The 18,276-nt window shown below is 43.5% G+C and overlaps 1 protein-coding gene and 1 pseudogene across 2 annotated transcripts; both read left to right on the top strand.

Annotated features, from left to right (window-relative positions):
* Positions 1-1,421: 1,421 nt before the first annotated feature.
* LOC110486703 (migration and invasion enhancer 1-like) lies at positions 1,422-3,822 on the top strand (annotated as a pseudogene). The gene is made up of 5 exons (XR_016486028.1): positions 1,422-1,517; positions 2,223-2,326; positions 2,548-2,645; positions 2,928-3,004; positions 3,135-3,822. The product of XR_016486028.1 is annotated as a migration and invasion enhancer 1-like (transcript).
* A 3,027-nt stretch (positions 3,823-6,849) lies between these two features.
* Positions 6,850-18,223, top strand: LOC100136769 (Band 3). The gene is given in 20 exon segments (NM_001124717.2): positions 6,850-6,936; positions 10,446-10,532; positions 10,681-10,736; positions 11,301-11,404; positions 11,519-11,565; positions 11,671-11,836; positions 12,035-12,243; positions 12,398-12,440; positions 12,807-12,991; positions 13,150-13,357; positions 13,612-13,815; positions 13,955-14,103; positions 14,306-14,500; positions 14,692-14,937; positions 15,144-15,233; positions 15,377-15,543; positions 15,629-15,870; positions 16,024-16,193; positions 16,666-16,839; positions 17,228-18,223. Coding segments are annotated over 19 exon segments (2,757 nt in total). The 5' UTR covers positions 6,850-6,936; positions 10,446-10,505; the 3' UTR covers positions 17,303-18,223.
* The last annotated feature ends 53 nt before the right edge of the window (positions 18,224-18,276 follow it).

The following is an 18,276-nucleotide window of genomic DNA, read 5'->3' on the forward strand; positions in this document are numbered from 1 at the left end:
CAACTCAATCATCAAGTTTGCGGACGACACAACAGTGGTAGGCTTGATTACCAACAACGACGAGACGGCCTACAGGGAGGAGGTGAGGGCCCTCGGAGTGTGGTGTCAGGAAAATAACCTCACACTCAACGTCAACAAAACTAAGGAGATGATTGTGGACTTCAGGAAACACCAGAGGGAACACCCCCCTATCCACATCGATGGAACAGCAGTGGAGAGGGTAGTAAGTTTTAAGTTCCTCGGCGTACACATCACAGACAAACTGAATTGGTCAACCCACACAGACAGCATCGTGAAGAAGGCACAGCAGCGCCTCTTCAACCTCAGGAGGCTGAAGAAATTTGGCTTTTCACCAAAAGCACTCACAAACTTCCACAGATGCACAATCGAGAGCATCCTGTCGGGCTGTATCACCGCCTGGTACGGCCACTGCTCCGCCCACAACCGTAAGGCTCACCAGAGGGTAGTGAGGTCCGCACAACGCATCACCGGGGGCAAACTACTTGCCCTCCAGGACACCTGCACCACCCGATGTCACAGGAAGGCCATAAAGATCATCAAGGACAACAATCACCCGAGCCACTGCCTGTTCACCCCGCTATCATCCAGAAGGCGAGGTCAGTACAGGTGCATCAAAGCTGGGACCGAGAGACTGAAAAACAGCTTCTATCTCAAGGCCATCAGACTGTTAAACAGCCACCACTAACATTGAGTGGCTGCTGCCAACACACTGACTCAACTCTAGCCACTTTAATAATGGGAATTGATGTCAAATATATCACTAGCCACTTTAAACAATGCTACTTAATATAATGTTTACATACCCTACATTATTCATCTCATATGTCTACGTATATACTGTACTCTATATCATCTACTGCATCTTTGTAATACATGTATCACTAGCCACTTTAAACTATGCCAATTTGTTTACATACTTATCTCATATGTATATACTGTACTCGATACCTTCTACTGCATCTTGCCTATGCCGTTCTGTACCATCACTCATTCACATATCTTTATGTACATATTCTTTATCCCTTTACACTTGTGTGTGTATAAGGTAGTCGTTTTGGAATTGTTAGTTAGATTACTCGTTGGTTATTACTGCATTGTCGGAACTAGAATCACAAGCATTTCGCTACACTCGCATTAACATCTGCTAACCATGTGTATGTGACAATTTTGATTTGATTTGATTTAGAATGGAGAACATGTCAATTCTAAAGGGCTATGTAACAACATATTACCGTATTATTAGAGTATTGGCTCATTCACAGGTCTGAACTCTCCATACAGTACATCCCCATGGCAACATAGCACCTCAGGTGTGTTACTCAAGTCTCAGTAATTACTCTCTTGTTGATGTTCGCATTCAGACATCGAATGCCACTGTCATGTGATCATTCTATAATGGGAACAGCTGTAGGCTACACCCACGCTGTAATGTCAACAGAGCCAGCCATGACAACTGCAGTAGGAAGAGAAAAGCCTTTGGAGCAAGAAGCATCTTGGTACATTTCATACATTGTGCCTGCATTGATCAAGTAAAGTGTGTCTGAGTTTTTCTTCCTGTATTGAATGTGTTAAGCAGGTTTGCAGTCAATTTTAATTAATTTGATTCAGGAAGTAAACTGAAATTATAATTCCACATTGAATAGATGTTCAGGGCAATTGGAATTTACATTTCAGATTTCCTCCTCAATTAACTGGTGTTCAGCTCAAAATACCAGTGCCATCAAGCTAGCTATGTACTTCTGTTAACTGAAATGTTTCCAAGTCACTAGAATAGATCCTCTCAGATATGACATTTTGTGGAGGTGTTGTTCCTGCATTTTATGGTCTTGACACTACACACATGGAATCCATTACCCTGCCCAGCTATATTATTGTCTCAATACACGTTTCAATGTTTTCCTAGAACTTATCCATTACTAAAGAACAGGATAGAAACTTCAAATAACTCAGGATGATGAGCCTTTGGTGTCTCGATTGTCAATGTTTTTTTATTTTTGCAGTGTTTTATTGTTTTACATGAAAAAACAGTTAACTATCATGTAGTAACTTGCCTGTTTCAGTTGATCACTGGCCCAACCCTACCTGGGACAGTAAAGATGTAATCCAATATACCCTTTTAGACTTACTCATAACTAAGGAGGCAGGTTACGATTGCTCCTATTGTATTTTCATATTGAGGTTTCTTACTCCTCCAACCTCAGTCAAAACACCTTTACGTCAGCGAAGCACAATCAAGAAGAAAGGAGTGAGGAGAAGAATCTGGGTCAAAAGCCATGGGTGTGGTGCAGATCAGAGTGGAGTACTGGTAGGTTTATGTTCATTTATATTTGGGAGGATGCGTTTGTTTAACAACGAAGCCGGAAACTGGAAGTCATGGAACATTTCTATTATGGAAATATGGAAATGCAAACTATGGAAATATGGCAACTGCCATACCTTTTAACACTCGGGTTGAGTCTTTATGTTGTTTGTTTTTATGCCGTTTTAATTATTCATCGCAGTTTTGGTTTTCTATCACTGTTTCAGTGGCCAATGAGGGTACGAGCCCCGCTACAAGAAACTTCAGCAGGCTGTCGCTGTGGAGTTTCCTGGGGCGGAGGTGTCAGGCTTTGTAGGACGAAAAGGTCAGCTGGATAACCAATCAATCACATTTATTTTATAAAGCCCTTTTTACATCAGCAATTGTCACAAAGTGCTATACAGAAACCCAGCCTAAAACCCCAAAAACCAAGCAATGCAGATGTAGAAGCACAGTGGCTACAGTGAAATGTATTGTAATATATGTTGTAATGTTTACCTATACTTTTTGGTAAAATACCAGTTTTCATGCCTGTTTTGTGTATGTGTCCATCAAGGTTAAACCTACATTTGTTTTGAAGAGAAGTGTGATGCTGTTGTTTCTGCAGGCAGTTTTGAGTTGGAGATCAACGGGGAGCTGGTCTTCTCCAAGCTGGAAACAGGTGGCTTCCCCATGGAAAAGGATGTGAGTACTGGAAGCTTTCTCCTCTGAAGTTGCAGAACTGTCAACTTCAGCCAGTTTGTTTACATCACTGAAATTGACACATGTTTTGAAATTGACACAAATGGTCTCAACAATGTGTATGCCCCTTCAGGTCAGGGACGCTCTCCAGAACACCTATGATGGCAAGCAAGTGGAAAAGTGGACCAGAAATCGCCCACCTTGTGTCATCCTGTAGATCTCAATTCCCTCCATCCTCCAACAGTTATCACTCAGACCAATGCTGATGTCTGTCACCACTCACACAGCAGAGACTCCTTTCTGTTCTCTCTCTCTGCTCCCATTGCAGTGTTCCAGGACTTTATATGATTACTGTAGACCAAAGCTGAAAGGTTTATAGTATGATGACCCCAGTCCTGGCAGCTCCTATGTTATGAGATCAGAGAAAGGGAGGACATGGGAAGACTGGTTGGGTGGAACTTCCTTATTCCAGATCTTCTATGCCTATCTGTTTACAGCACCATCATCAGCCAGATAAACAATCAATTTGAGCTGCTGAAGCCTGTCTCACGTTGTGTTACTGTGTATTGATCTCCCATATTGCAACTGATGCTTTGCAATTGGCTTTAAGTAGAACTCGTCAGTTGAGTAGATTAATTGCTAGTTATGGTAATATAGGCCACCACCCACTGGTCTGTCTGCTACACTAACGAGACATCAGACCATGTTCACCACACGCCATTTGAATTATCATCGCTGAATACTGTTATTGATTGCCGATGACAATGTTTGATACCCACTGGGAGGACTTCAATCTCAAAATAAAATCAAATTACATTGTTTGTTTTCTTCCTAATTGTTGTCATGTTCAGAACCCAGGCTTTACTGGCAACACAGGAGGAAAGAGGAGGCCGCAACCCATACAGACACTTGTTTTCACTGAGGCACATTTGTACACTAGAGGGTGACACAGGCAAAATCCTTTGCCTACAGTTTTATATCACTTGCCATACTCAACTCAGTGTTAAAAAGTCCTATTCTGTAAAGTGATATTTGTTGAATTAGTTTTCACATTTATCTGACTTCTACAGTATGTTCTGCGCAGTGTACTGTCTGTTGAATTCATTTTGCTTTGTTGATGGTTTTGCACTTTGGCCCTTTATGAGTTTCTGCTCTTTGGGCGGTAAGTGGCTGACACTGGCTAGGTGGGTCCAGGGTACAGGCTCTGGTAAAGAGTGATAATTCATGCAAGCCTGCTTGCTCTATGCCTGATAGAGCCTATCGTCTCAGTCTATGAGCTCCATAGTACTGTCACCGTCTGCCGCCCATTTTGTGCCACACAATTCCCCCATCAGAACTTTATGAATTGAAGCATTCAACATTAGCATTGTGTAATTCATATATGATTGGGTTGCCATGATCATTTTTGCAAGAGGCCCCTCCATACCAGTCAACAGTCATTTCTCAACTCTGTGAAGTATGAATTTTTATGGTGTTATTGGTTTGTCATATGATTTGTTAGAGGAGATTCCCTCCTGCATCGGTTTTGATCAATTTTGAAGCTGGTAAGTGACTGTATGTCACAAGAAGGATGCAACCAACAGCCTCTTTAGTTTGTCAATATTGTAGCTATGGCCGGGAATACAGTGTTCCTTGCAGGGATTGAACCGAGGACACCATGACTCCCAAGACAAACAACCCCAAGAGAATAACGTCCTCATCTATGTTCTGCATATTACGTATGATAATGCTAAAGAGGTACAGTACAGGGGCATATGGACACAGCAGATGGACCTCCACTATTAATGATAACCGTCCAGTGCCACAGCAAAATCGCTATTTTCTCTATCCCTGTCCGTCTCTCTCTCTCTCAGGCTTCTCCCCTTTTGATTTGTCCTATTATTTATTGTTTTCCCAGTAATTCAATAACTTTGATACTCCCTCAACAAGACACACTATTATCATTCCCAGAATGCTTCAGTTCCTGCTTATAACATTTAATTTACATATACATAACATAAAAGGCCGATCACATGTTCACAATGACTACATTACAATACCGTTTAGCTCTGAGACAGGTGCCATAAATGGGAAATAGCATAGGTGCTATAGTAAATGGGGAAAAATTGTGAATGCAAAAGCCTAAGTGCAGTGAACATCTAGAGCCCTGAAATTCAACTTGAAGCCTTGAAGACAGTTCCACTTTTAATTGTTCCCCTCTAATAAGGGACCGATTTAGACCTGGGACACCAGGTGGGTGCAATTAATTATCAGGTAGAACAGAAAACCATCAGGCTCCGGACCTCATAGGGTAAGCTCTAAAGTAAACACATGGGTGTGGTCCACTGCTTATCTAGTAACCCCTCTGTCATGAGCATGGATGAACACACTGTCATATTTCTAATGTCCAATTCATGCTTTTCACAGATTGATTCAGCATTAATTGACTACTGGCAAGAATGGTGGTGGTGCATCAATAACATTCACGTTTAAAGTAACAACATTTGTTGAGTGGTAACAGGGGATGTTATTGATTTCCTCAAAGTTACCTCCCCCCCAAAAAAGAAAGATCCAACGAGCATTGAGACAGTTAATTATTATTATATTTTTTTACCGGGCTATACGTTTTTTCAATTACAAGGGCCGGCATTTACAGTAGTATAAACATTTTGTTATTTCCCTTACAGGAGGTGCACAAAATAGAGAAAGTTCCTCACGCAAAGCTGGAGAGATTGTTCATACAGGTATTTAGCTACAAATACAGATACAGCATGTTGTGTGTTTTGTAGAATCAGAGCAAATGGAAATATAGCTAAATATTTCAATCTCTGTATATCTCATTAAAAGCCAGGATGGATGTCCCTCTCCTGTCTCATAGAGGTACGGTACAGGTCACCCACAAACCCCCACCATCAGGCACTCTCTATATTTCGATACACAAGATATATTTACTTGTTTCATTGTATGTTGCTGTCATCAGTTTCTTGTGTTTGAGAAACAAGACCCAATCAAGGCCCTAAATGGATCAAGGTCGACCTGATGGTGTGAACGTTAAGCCACGGGGTGATGGGGGAGTTACAGTAGGTCATACAGTATGACATGTGTCAGTGGGGGCCTGGTAACACTTTATTTGGATAGTCCATTTGTAGATGCTATACGGACTATCTACAGACTATCAGTAACATTTCAACTAACTATCTACTAACCCTAGCTCTAACCCAAACCTTAACCGTTATTCTAACCCTAAACTTAACTCTAACCCTAACCTTACTCTGACCCTTATTCTTAACCTAACCCTAACAGATTGTTGATAGTATGACCATCTGTAGACCATCTACTGATGGAAAATCCGGACTATCCAAATAAAGTGTGACCGAGGCCTGCTTATAAGTTTGGCAGCTCTTAATGAAAAATGTAATATGAATTTAATAATAAAACCCACTCAATGTCATCATGAGGGGGAATCCCTCCCTTCATAGAAGGGAATCCCTAGTATGTTAACAAGATGACGTCAGAAGTCAAGATGCTCACGTTCTGATAGAGTGCCCCCCTTCCATACCCCCTTTCCCCTCCATGCAGGGTGAAGCTGGTCCTGTTGGTCCATACAGGTTTGGTCTCTCTGGCACCCTGTGTCCTGACTTGGCAGCATTCCAAACAGAGAGGGCGGAGGGGAGAGAGGAGGGTTGGGATATCCCTGGCCCAAGGTGGGCCACATCGATAGGGCTGTTTGTCTGTCACACAGGCCTTATCTCTCTATACCCTTTGGTGCTGAACGTAGTACAGCGTTTCTTGCCCCGGCGTACTTTCAAATGGGTGTTCCCTCCATTTTCTCTCTCTCTCTCTCTCTGCCTCTCCATCCGCCCCAGATCACTCTATCATTGGGTACGTTTACGTTAGCATCGTGGCGATCAACCTATTTCTACTGCCACAGACTAGGCTGGATCACCTTGGTGCAGGTAAGGGTGTGGCCTCCCAGGCTGGGGGTCCTTTACTGGGGTCTGTCATTGAGGGGGCTTTGGGGTCAGTGGTATTGAGTGGAGTATAGATGAGAAAAGGTGGGGATTTGAATGAAACATGCGACAGACAACTTTATCTAACTTTCCATGTATCTGAGGTTTATACTAAAATTTTATCCTATATGCCTATCAGTGAGAATACATTTTTGGAATGACATAGCTGCAAGTTGGAGTTTGTCTTTCTACAACCCAAGTCTCTCGATTAGTCTGTTGCTAACTAACCGTACAATGATCCAGGTGCTTTATTTCTTGTTTGAAATTGGTACAAAAATGACTGTAAAATCTAACCAGCATTATGTGGGAGTTGTATAGTACAATTTAAGGTCTGTAGTGTTTGGTTGTGGTCCGTGATGTTTCAAATAACAGCTAACATCACACTTCTCTTCATCAGTTTAATTAGTGATGGTATATGTGAAGAAAGTTGACTTTTTTAAGTTTTCCCGCTCACCTTCATTTAGTGGTCGACGGAGGTTTAAAAAGCTCTAGGTTTGAGAGACGATGGCGGTAGTGTACAGTGTCTTCTTATCTGTCCATCAGCCTCTGTTGTTTCAATGTTAAACACATTTGCATAGTATTTCTAATCAGCATTGTTTTATGTGTATTTGGAGCACTACATATTCATTGTGTAACCAGATAAATGAAGACACAATTTTAAGTTAATACACATTAAAATATTCTACTTCTCACTGTACAATACAATTTGTATTGCCTGTCATTGTACCACGAGTTACCACGAGTTACCACCAGCCTTTTTTTAAATATCTTTACTGTTTTTGGAGTAGAGTAGATCTGTTAAATTACAAGTTACTGTACAAAATAGTTGTTACAGTATGAGTTGTAATATTGTAAGTTACTGTAATGGATGACTAGAGCACTAGGGTGTCTGTCTGGCCTGGGGAAGGCGTAACCCAGAGATAAGACTCTGTGAGTCTCCTACTCAAACCACTGCAAGGGCCACACTGTCTCAACGGCTGACTCATGGTTAGGAGCACAGCTCATAGGGGCTGTGACATGCGCTGGTGGTATCTTGATTCAATGGGCCTCAAAATGTGTCATTAGTGTGTTTATAAGGCTTACTTATGTAGAGGTTCATATGCCCTGTTGGTTGGGCTTGTGACACATTGTGACCAATTTGGGTTCACTGTGTGTATGAGTAGCCCATGAAAACATGACAAAAACAGTCCATTTAGAGTTGACACCAGATTACCCCAGATAAAGTATACCCCAGATTAGCCCAGTTAGAATTTACCCCAGATTAACCCAGTCAGAGTTTACCCCAGATTAACCCAGTCAGAGTTTACCCCAGATTATCCCAGTTAGAATTTACCCCAGATTAACCCAGTCAGAGTTTACCCCACATTAACCCAATTAGAGGTTACCCCAGATTAACCCAGTCAGAGTTTACCCCAGATTAACCCAGTCAGAGTTTACCCCAGATTACCCCAATTAGAGTTTACCCCAATTAGTTTACCCCAGATTACCCCAGTCAGAGTTTACCCCAGATTACCACAGTTGGAGTTTAACCCAGATTACCCCAGTTATATAACTGATGCAGGGGCAGTTGAGTCTCAGGTATTCCCAGAATTATTATTCAGGGCCATAAACCCCTCCCCTTCCCCCTCCTCCAAAATAGTCAAGGTAGACCTGAGAGGTCTAGACTAGAGCAAGGTCTTATTCGATATCACTGTTGAAACATTGATTGTGACATTAGAGGGAATCCCCTAATATCCCCCCTCTATATGAGAGCGGGCTGGCATTCCTTAGCTCTTCGGAGACTACATCATTGGTATATTTATATTTATAAGGCCATACTGAGACAGCTTCCTTTTCATCTGTGTACCTACATTGTCCAGCAGAAAAATGACAACTATCGCCTGCGCTCACATGTCCATTGTTGACTGTGCCTTAGGCCCGTACAGAGCTAGAGGAAAAAGGTTCATTGTTTTTAAAATATTTGTTTTATTTAACCTTTATTTAACTAGGCAAGTCAGTTAAGAACAAATTCTTATTTACAATGACGGCCTACCAAAAGGCAAATAGCCTCCTTCGGGGAAGGGGCCTGGGATAATAAAAAATAAATAAAAAATACAATATAAATATAGGACGAAACACACATCACAACATGAGAGACCTAAGACAACAACATAAGAAGGCAGCAAAACATGACAACACAGCATGGTAGCAAAATAACATGACAACAACATGGTAGCAGCACAAAAACATGGTAGAAACATTATTGGGCACAGACAACAGCATAAAGGTCAAGAAGGTAGCGACAACAATACACCATACAAAGCAGCCACAACTGTCAGTAAGAGTGTCCATGATTGAGTCTTTGAATGAAGAGATTGAGATAAAACTGTCCAGTTTGAGTGTTTGTTGCAGCTCGTTCCAGTTGCTAGTTGCAGCGAATTGAAAAGAGGAGCGACCCAGGGATGTGTGTGCTTTGGGGACCTTTAACAGAATGTGACTGGCAGAACGGGTGTTGTATGTGGAGGATGAGGGCTGCAGTAAATATCTCAGATAGGGGGGAGTGAGGCCTAAGAGGGTTTTATAAATAAGCATCAACCAGTGGGTCTTGCGATGGGTATACAGAGATGACCAGTTTACAGAGGAGTATAGAGTGCAGTGATGTGTCCTATAAGGAGCATTGGTGGCAAATCTGATGGCCGAATGGTAAAGAACATCTAACCTCTCGAGAGCACCCTGACCTGGCAATCTATAAATGATGTCTCTGTAATCTAGAATGGGTAGGATGGTCATCTGAATCAGGGTTAGTATGGCAGCTGGGGTGAAAGAGGAGCGATTACGATAGAGGAAACCAAGTCTAGATTTAACTTTAGCCTGCAGCTTTGATATGTGCTGAAAGAAGGACAGTATACTGTCTAGCCATACTCCCAAGTACTTGTATGAGGTGACTACCTCAAGATCTAAACCCTCAGAGGTAGTAATCACACCCTTGGGAAGAGGGGCATTCTTCTTACCAAACCACATGACCTTTGTTTTGGAGGTGTTCAGAACAAGATTAAGGGTAGAGAAAGCTTGTTGGACACTAAGAAAGCTTTGTTGTAGAGCATTTAACACAAAATCCGGGGAGGGTTCTCTGCCCCTTCCATTTGGAACAAGCTTCAAGAAGTCCTGGAATTTACAAGAGCTCCTACATTTAAATTTGTTTAAAGCAAGGGTCAACACTATGATCTAAAATGAAGTGAGGGGCTGTCAGTGTTTTGACCCTTAGTTGCACGACACTTCCCTAAACCATGTTGTTGCTCAATGTGTACATTTATCTTTTTAAACTGTAGTGTTTTGCTTTTTTGGCCAGGTCTCTCTTGTAAGAGATTGTTCATTTCAATGGTAAAATAAAGGTCAAATGCATGTCTGTATTTCATGTGTCTAATTCTAGTGTGTTTGTGTTTATTAATTTATGTCAATGTGCATTCACATTACAGGGTATGCACAAACGTTGCTGAAAGTTTAAGGACAGACGAAGCAAGCACTGACACACTCCAATGGAGAACGACCTGTCTTTTGGAGAGGTGGATAAAACACATTGTTATTGCAATAATGCAGTAAATGGGATGGGGAAATGTGAATTGTGAATTCAAAGTATTTGTAACATTTTATTTACATCTTTTACTTTGACCCCCCCCCCCCCCCCACCTCTCTCTCTCTGATTCCATCCAGGATGTCATGTCCTATGAGGAGGAGAGTGACTCTGCTTTCCCATCTCCGATCAGACCGTGAGTGCTCTCCCCTCTTAAAAGTTAATTTTTTAAGTCTAATTAGCATTTCCTCATACAATAAGTCCAACCTGAACAATATTAGAATGAATTAAATGAATTGGTGAAAGAGTCAAAAACAAGGTTTTGTGAATGCAGCTACTTCAAGTGGTTGTCTAGATTGTCAGTGAGAGTGATCAAAAGTAGGCCTACTGTAAATGATTATACAACACCACCCCCCACTGGTCTAAACCAGCATGACGTCCTTATCTGAGAAGGCAGGACTGATATTGCAGAGCTTGCCCAAGTCTCTTACTGAAGTCACCAATCTCTGGTAACACAACCAGCGAATGATTCTGAGCCTACAGAATATACAGACGTCATACAGGCTTTTGCTGCCCCTTTTGGCCAGAACACCAAACACCAGAAGCTGCAGGTACTTCATGAAAGAAAGGAGCACAACCTGGCCTGTTGTCTGTAAGATCTGGTGAGACATGGACAGGTGTTGAAGAGCAGCACACCTGCGTCTCGTGCCCCCCCCCCCCCTCACTAACCGGGTTCACCCCCCTACCCCTCCCTCCCCAGGACCCCACCGGGCCACAGTGGCAACTATGACCTGGAGCAGAGCAGGCAGGAAGAGGACAGCAACCAGGCCATCCAGAGCATCGTCGTTCACACCGACCCAGAGGGTGAGCACTAAACGCCCATCAACACATTCTCTCTACTCCCCTCTGTATGTCTCACCTACACAAGTACACCTCCAATGGAGTGCTAGGACTGAACACTACCTCTCTGTATTTCAGCCTATCTGAACCTGAACACCAACGCCAACACCAGAGGGGATGCTCAGGTAAGCCCCATTTGGGGTATAGCTTAAAATAAACGGGTACCTAGTATATTGACAAGGAAGTTGCCATTTTGAACCTGAGCATGATGTTGTGTGTGTGTGTCTCAGGCCTATGTAGAGCTGAATGAGCTCATGGGCAACAGCTGGCAGGAGACTGGCCGCTGGGTGGGCTATGAGGAGAATTTTAACCCAGGAACGGGCAAGTGGGGCCCCTCCCACGTCTCCTACCTCACCTTCAAGAGTCTGATCCAGCTTCGCAAGATCATGAGCACAGGTGACTATCTGGAACAAATTCACTGTGTTTATCACTCAATCTAAAATAATTTATTGACGTAATCTGGATAATTTCACGAGGTTATTAGCAATTGAATCTTTTCTCAGAGCCACCACATGAAACCGTATTTCCAAAAATAGATGGCAGGCAGCAACAGGCCATGTTTGACCTATCCCAAAACTCTGTCTGTGTGTTCAGGTGCGATCATTCTGGACCTGCAAGCCAGCAGTCTGTCTGCTGTGGCTGAGAAGGTGGTGGATGAATTGCGGAGCAAGGGTGAGATCCGTGCCGCAGATAGAGATGGCCTGCTGAGGGCTCTACTGCAGAGACGCAGTCAGTCTGAGGGAGCTGTAGCTCAACCCCTGGGAGGAGACATCGAGATGCAGACCTTCTCTGTCACCAAGCAGGTAACACTAGTCTTAGGATCTAAATCCCACCGCTAAATCTAAATATCATTCCAGCACTTCATGACTTCATTCAACCTCTCTTCCTCTTTCTTTGATAAATCTATCTTTCTCTCCCGATATCTCATTAACTGACCTTCCTCCCTTCGCTTTTCAGAGAGATACAACTGATAGTGTGGAAGCCTCCATTGTCCTCTCAGGTAAGTTGTGTGTGAAAAGTGAAATACAACTCACCACCAACTTTTTACATTTATTTGATTTAACTAGGCAAGTCAGTTAAGAACAAATTCTTATTTACAATGGCGGCCTACACTGGCCAAACCCGGACGACGCTGGGCCAATTGTGCGCCACCCTATGGGACTCCCAATCACGGCCTGTTGTGATACCGCCTGGAATCGAACCAGGGTATCTGTAGTGACGCCTCTAGTACTGAGATGCTGTGCCTTAAACCGCTGCGCCACTCGGGAGCCCAACTGGATACTCTGCCTGATTTGCCTATTCAACCATTTATTCTAAAGAATATGGAGACTGTAATCTAAGCTCTATGTGTGTGTGTTTGTTCCAGGGGTGATGGACTCCCTGGAGAAGCCTGCCGTGGCCTTCGTCAGGCTGGGGGACTCTGTGGTGATAGAGGGGGCCCTGGAGGCCCCTGTGCCGGTGCGCTTCGTCTTTGTGCTGGTGGGCCCCAGCCAGGGAGGAGTGGATTACCATGAGAGTGGCCGTGCCATGGCTGCCCTTATGGCTGATTGGGTGAGAAAATAGAAGTGGAAAGAGGGATGGGACTTATTAAGGCCAAGGAGTGCAAGGGGGGAGGGGAAGAATGAGGAGATGCTTCATAGTATCTAGATTAATCTTTTCAGTGTTTTACAATGGCTAACCATGCTCTCCCCATGTCTCCGGTCCTACAGGTCTTTAGTCTGGAGGCTTACCTAGCCCCGACTAACAAGGAATTGACCAATGCCATCGCTGATTTTATGGACTGCAGCATCGTCATCCCGCCCACTGAGATCCAGGACGAGGGCATGCTCCAGCCAATCATTGACTTCCAGAAGAAAATGCTGAAGGACAGACTCCGCCCCTCTGACACCCGAATCATATTTGGTGGCGGGGCCAAAGGTCAGTCACACGGACTAACCCTGTAGTTACACAGACTAACCCTGTAGTTACAACTAATCTAAATCTATATATAACTTGTTAATTCAATTTCCAAATTAGGGATTGTTTGCGTTTGGCCTACATTTCCTTCTAATATGATTTTCCAAATAAAATTGACGTGCAGAGATTCTGGAGATTCTAGTCTAAACCCATCCAAAACACTTGCTCTGTCTGTGCTCATTTTGAGTCATTATTTGTTTTGTTTTTGTATCCAGCTGATGAGGCCGATGAGGAGCCAAGAGAAGACCCGCTGGCCCGGACAGGCATTCCCTTCGGCGGGATGATAAAGGACATGAAGCGGCGGTACCGCCATTACATCAGTGACTTCACAGACGCCCTCGACCCCCAGGTCCTGGCTGCTGTCATCTTCATCTACTTCGCTGCCCTGTCCCCTGCCATCACCTTCGGAGGCCTGCTGGGTGAGTTCATGTCTGAAGGAGGGACCCACCTAGTATCAAAGAGGACAGGAGCACTGCTGACTCTATATGGGTTTTGTGGGTAGGCCTACATAACAGCGGTTATAATCATGACCTTCATCCCCCTGACCTCTGCCTCCAGCCGATAAGACGGAGCACATGATGGGCGTGTCTGAGCTGATGATCTCCACCTGCGTCCAGGGCATCATCTTCGCCTTCATCGCAGCCCAGCCTACACTGGTCATTGGCTTCTCTGGGCCACTGCTGGTGTTTGAGGAGGCCTTCTTTGCGGTATGTATCATAGCACTTTCACATAACAGCTCAGTGAGCCCTAGCTCACAGTATGCTGAGCCATCACTGCTTCATGTCCTCGGGATGTCAATCATATTAGACATGATTTGCTTTGGCTATTATGATAACTATGAATTTCAAAGTTACAATGCAAGTACATCATTAACATGAACAACTTATTTTTATAAATCCCATTGTCTAGTTCTGCAAGTCCCAGGAGATTGAGTACATTGTGGGCCGTATCTGGGTAGGCCTGTGGCTGGTGATCATCGTGGTGGTTATCGTGGCTGTGGAGGGCAGCTTCCTGGTCAAATTCATCTCCCGCTTCACGCAGGAGATCTTCTCCATCCTCATCTCCCTCATCTTCATCTACGAGACCTTCAGCAAGCTCGGCAAGGTACCACACATCACTCCACCTCATCTCCTCACATCCATCCCAACATTTACATCCATCCACCATCCTAAGCACTTTTTTATACCTCAACTGTAAATACAAAAATAAAAACCTGTCTTTCTCCTTTCCTTCACACCCCTCCTGTCCTCCGCTGCTAATTCATCTACATACCTACTTTTCTTCTCGTTGTTCAGATCTTCAAAGCTCACCCTCTGGTTCTGAATTATGAGCACTTGAACGACAGCCTGGACAACCCTTTCCACCCGGTGGTCAAGGAGCACATAGAGTATCATGAGGATGGCAACAAGACAGTGCACGAGGTCATACATGAGAGGGCCTACCCCAACACCGCCCTGCTTTCCATGTGTCTTATGTTCGGGTGTTTCTTCATCGCATACTTCCTCCGTCAGTTCAAAAATGGCCACTTCCTCCCTGGACCGGTAAGAGCTACAGCTGTTTTCAACAGTGATGACTACCGTATGTCTGTGAGCAAAGCGAACTTTTAACAACCTGGTGCTTACACAGTATGTTACTGCTGGACAGTATTGAAGAGAGATGAATCAGGATAGGGTATTTTAGCGCTGGAGAGCCCCCTCTGTGTTCTGTGTGTGATAGCCTTCACTACACATGTTTTCCCTATCACCAGATTCGTCGGATGATTGGAGATTTTGGTGTTCCCATTGCCATTTTCTTCATGATCGCTGTGGATATCACCATTGAGGATGCCTACACTCAGGTTAGTGATTTATAGGTTTGTGTTGCCTTGACTAAAAGGTGATCTCAGTGTATGACATATTACTCCTTAAACTGTTTCATGTAAAAAGGGATGTCTAGTAATAGATTAAATACAGCATATGTATTTTGTGTGTCCCCTGGCAGAAACTTGTGGTGCCCAAGGGTCTTATGGTGTCCAACCCCAATGCCAGAGGCTGGTTCATCAACCCCCTGGGAGAGAAGAAGCCTTTCCCTGCCTGGATGATGGGGGCGTGTTGCGTGCCAGCCCTGCTGGTCTTCATCCTCATCTTCCTCGAGTCCCAGATCACTACGTTAGTAAAATCAATCGTCTTCATGTCCATAGTCCCTCCACAACCACCAAGCCTCCTCTCATTGTTTGACCTCTGACCTTTCTAGGCTGATTGTGAGCAAACCAGAGAGGAAGATGGTGAAGGGCTCTGGTTTCCATCTGGACCTGCTCATCCTGGTCACCATGGGTGGCATCGCCTCCCTGTTTGGGGTGCCCTGGCTGAGTGCCGCCACCGTGCGTTCTGTCACCCATGCCAACGCCCTCACTGTCATGAGCAAGGGACCCAAGCCTGAGATCGAGAAGGTGCTGGAGCAAAGGATCAGCGGCATGCTTGTGGCCGCCATGGTCGGTAAGTGCTACCATATAGGCTACTGAGATTTAGCTGATGCAGTTGATCCCGACGAACAGACAGAACACTGGGTGTCTAAAGAAAAGTTCAGCACAGTCAGTGTTGAGCTCCTAAAAATGTATGAGAAATGTTTGTTGTTCCTGCTATTCCCAGGTGTGTCTATTCTCTTGGAGCCTATCCTGAAGATGATTCCCATGACGGCTCTGTTTGGAATCTTCCTCTACATGGGTATAACCTCACTCAGTGGGATCCAGATGTGGGACCGAATGCTTCTGCTTATTGTACCCAGGAAATACTATCCTGCTGACGCCTACGCACAAAGGGTATGCTGCCTCTCTCCACCCCCCAATCGTCCTCCTTTCTGTTTCATCGTTTTATATCATTATTTAATTTATGAAACATACCAGAAAATTCCCACACAATAACACACTGTGGCAATCACAACGTCATTATCTGAAAAATCATACATTTCCTTTGCACTTACAAGTTTTACACCATAGTAAATATCAGGAGCGCAACTTTGGTTTTAGAAGTGACATAATTTTGTATTTAATTTTTATACAATCGGATAACCACTCCAAACAGCCTACCCGACCGCTCGGAGGCGTCCTCATGGTCCTAAAGCACACCATTGCCTCGTTTTGTATCACATTCCAAAGATAAAACTGGGGGGGACAAAAATGCTATTTCAGAATGTACCCGTCCCCAGTGAAAGTTATGCCCCTGGTAAACATAAGTATATATCCAATGTGTTGCCCCTGTCTTAACCCTCCTTCTCTCATCTCCTTAATGCAGGTAACTACTATGAAGATGCACTTGTTCACCCTGATCCAGATGGTGTGTTTAGGAGCTCTCTGGATGGTGAAGATGAGTGCCTTCTCCCTGGCTCTGCCCTTTGTCCTCATCCTCACCATCCCCCTGCGCATGGCCATCACTGGAACACTCTTCACTGACAAGGAAATGAAATGTGTAAGTGGCACACAAATGTTTTACTGTGGTTAACTGCAATCACAACACATGTATATGTTTTGGGTAGGAGCCTGGTCCCAGGTCAGTACCTTATGTTGTCCTCCCGATAACTGGTCAGAAGAGTTAGCTAAATCACATACACATGAGAACAGTATGGACCTAATGGAATCTGCAGAGAACATTTTCAAAATACCCATTCAGCTGTTGATCAATAGAATGTCAGTGTCGCTATTCATTTTCTACATATTGGGTTCAGTTTCATTTCTATTGGAAATGCTATATTTCAAATGATTTCAGGAGGTTTAGCATAAATTCGGCCTCTCCTAAATCAGTGCGACTCAACTAAACTGTGTGTGTTTCTCTAATGAGACTGTGTGTTCTGTTGCAGCTGGATGCCTCTGACGGCAAGGTGAAGTTCGAAGAGGAGCCAGGAGAGGATATGTACGAGTCCCCGTTGCCATGAACACCTGGACACGACCTTTCACTTCTCAACTCGCTGCGAGGATCCTGTGAACTCAAACAATGCTTTAATAGAGTCTAACACATTTATTAGTATGTGCCATCAGAAATATTCTTTAGGAAAATGTATTTTTAGCCAACTGTCCTTAAACATCATTGCAATTGGGTATGTTTGTGTGCCAAGATAAAATGAAGGTCTCGGGTAAGCATTCAAACCTTTTTAATGACAGGTTGCCTAATATTCTACACTATTAATATGACAATTAACATTTGTCTCTCAAATACCCAAATAATGCCAAAAATATAATCCCGTCCGTATTAGGCAGATAGATAAATGCAATATTATAAATCACACAAAAATGCTTTTCTATGGGACTGTTATTTTAGCCTTGGTTCTGTAGCCTATTTTATACCCTAGTTACATTACTCTCCTTTGTTACAGTTTGGTTTTATGCTTCATTGTGAGCTTATTGAATGAAAGTCTTATGTAGATCACTTTTTGTTCTTGCTGTTTTGTTTAGTTGCAAGCTAACGTGTGAGTATGGAGTTCAGATCATCTTAGTTCTATTTTGGGGTGTCCAGTGGTGTCACTCATTCAGTTCTTATACCTAAATACATATTTACTTCAGGATGTAATGCTTTCGGTATTGCAAAGGTGAGAAGGATACATATAGGAAAATGTATTAATCACTGAATGAATTGTAACAATATAATGATGATGTGGGAGAGAAATGTGTAAATATGACAAATGAATCACAGCAATAAGATTGACTATAGTAGGCCTATTGCACCATTTTTTCATTGATCGGGGACAGGTGTAAAAGGACAGCTGTATATTTGGTTTATTGTATGTTGATGTGTGTTTGAATCACTGTACAACTGCTGTTTTGATTGTCACCCAACCAATTAAAGACATTTTAAACCCTTTCATTTCTTCATCACTTTATTTATCAATGGTAGGAGGGCTGACAGTGCTGG

Source organism: Oncorhynchus mykiss, chromosome 13 (assembly GCF_057628025.1).
Source record: "Oncorhynchus mykiss isolate SJ-2025 chromosome 13, ASM5762802v1, whole genome shotgun sequence".
Taxonomy (NCBI): Eukaryota; Metazoa; Chordata; class Actinopteri; order Salmoniformes; family Salmonidae; genus Oncorhynchus; species Oncorhynchus mykiss.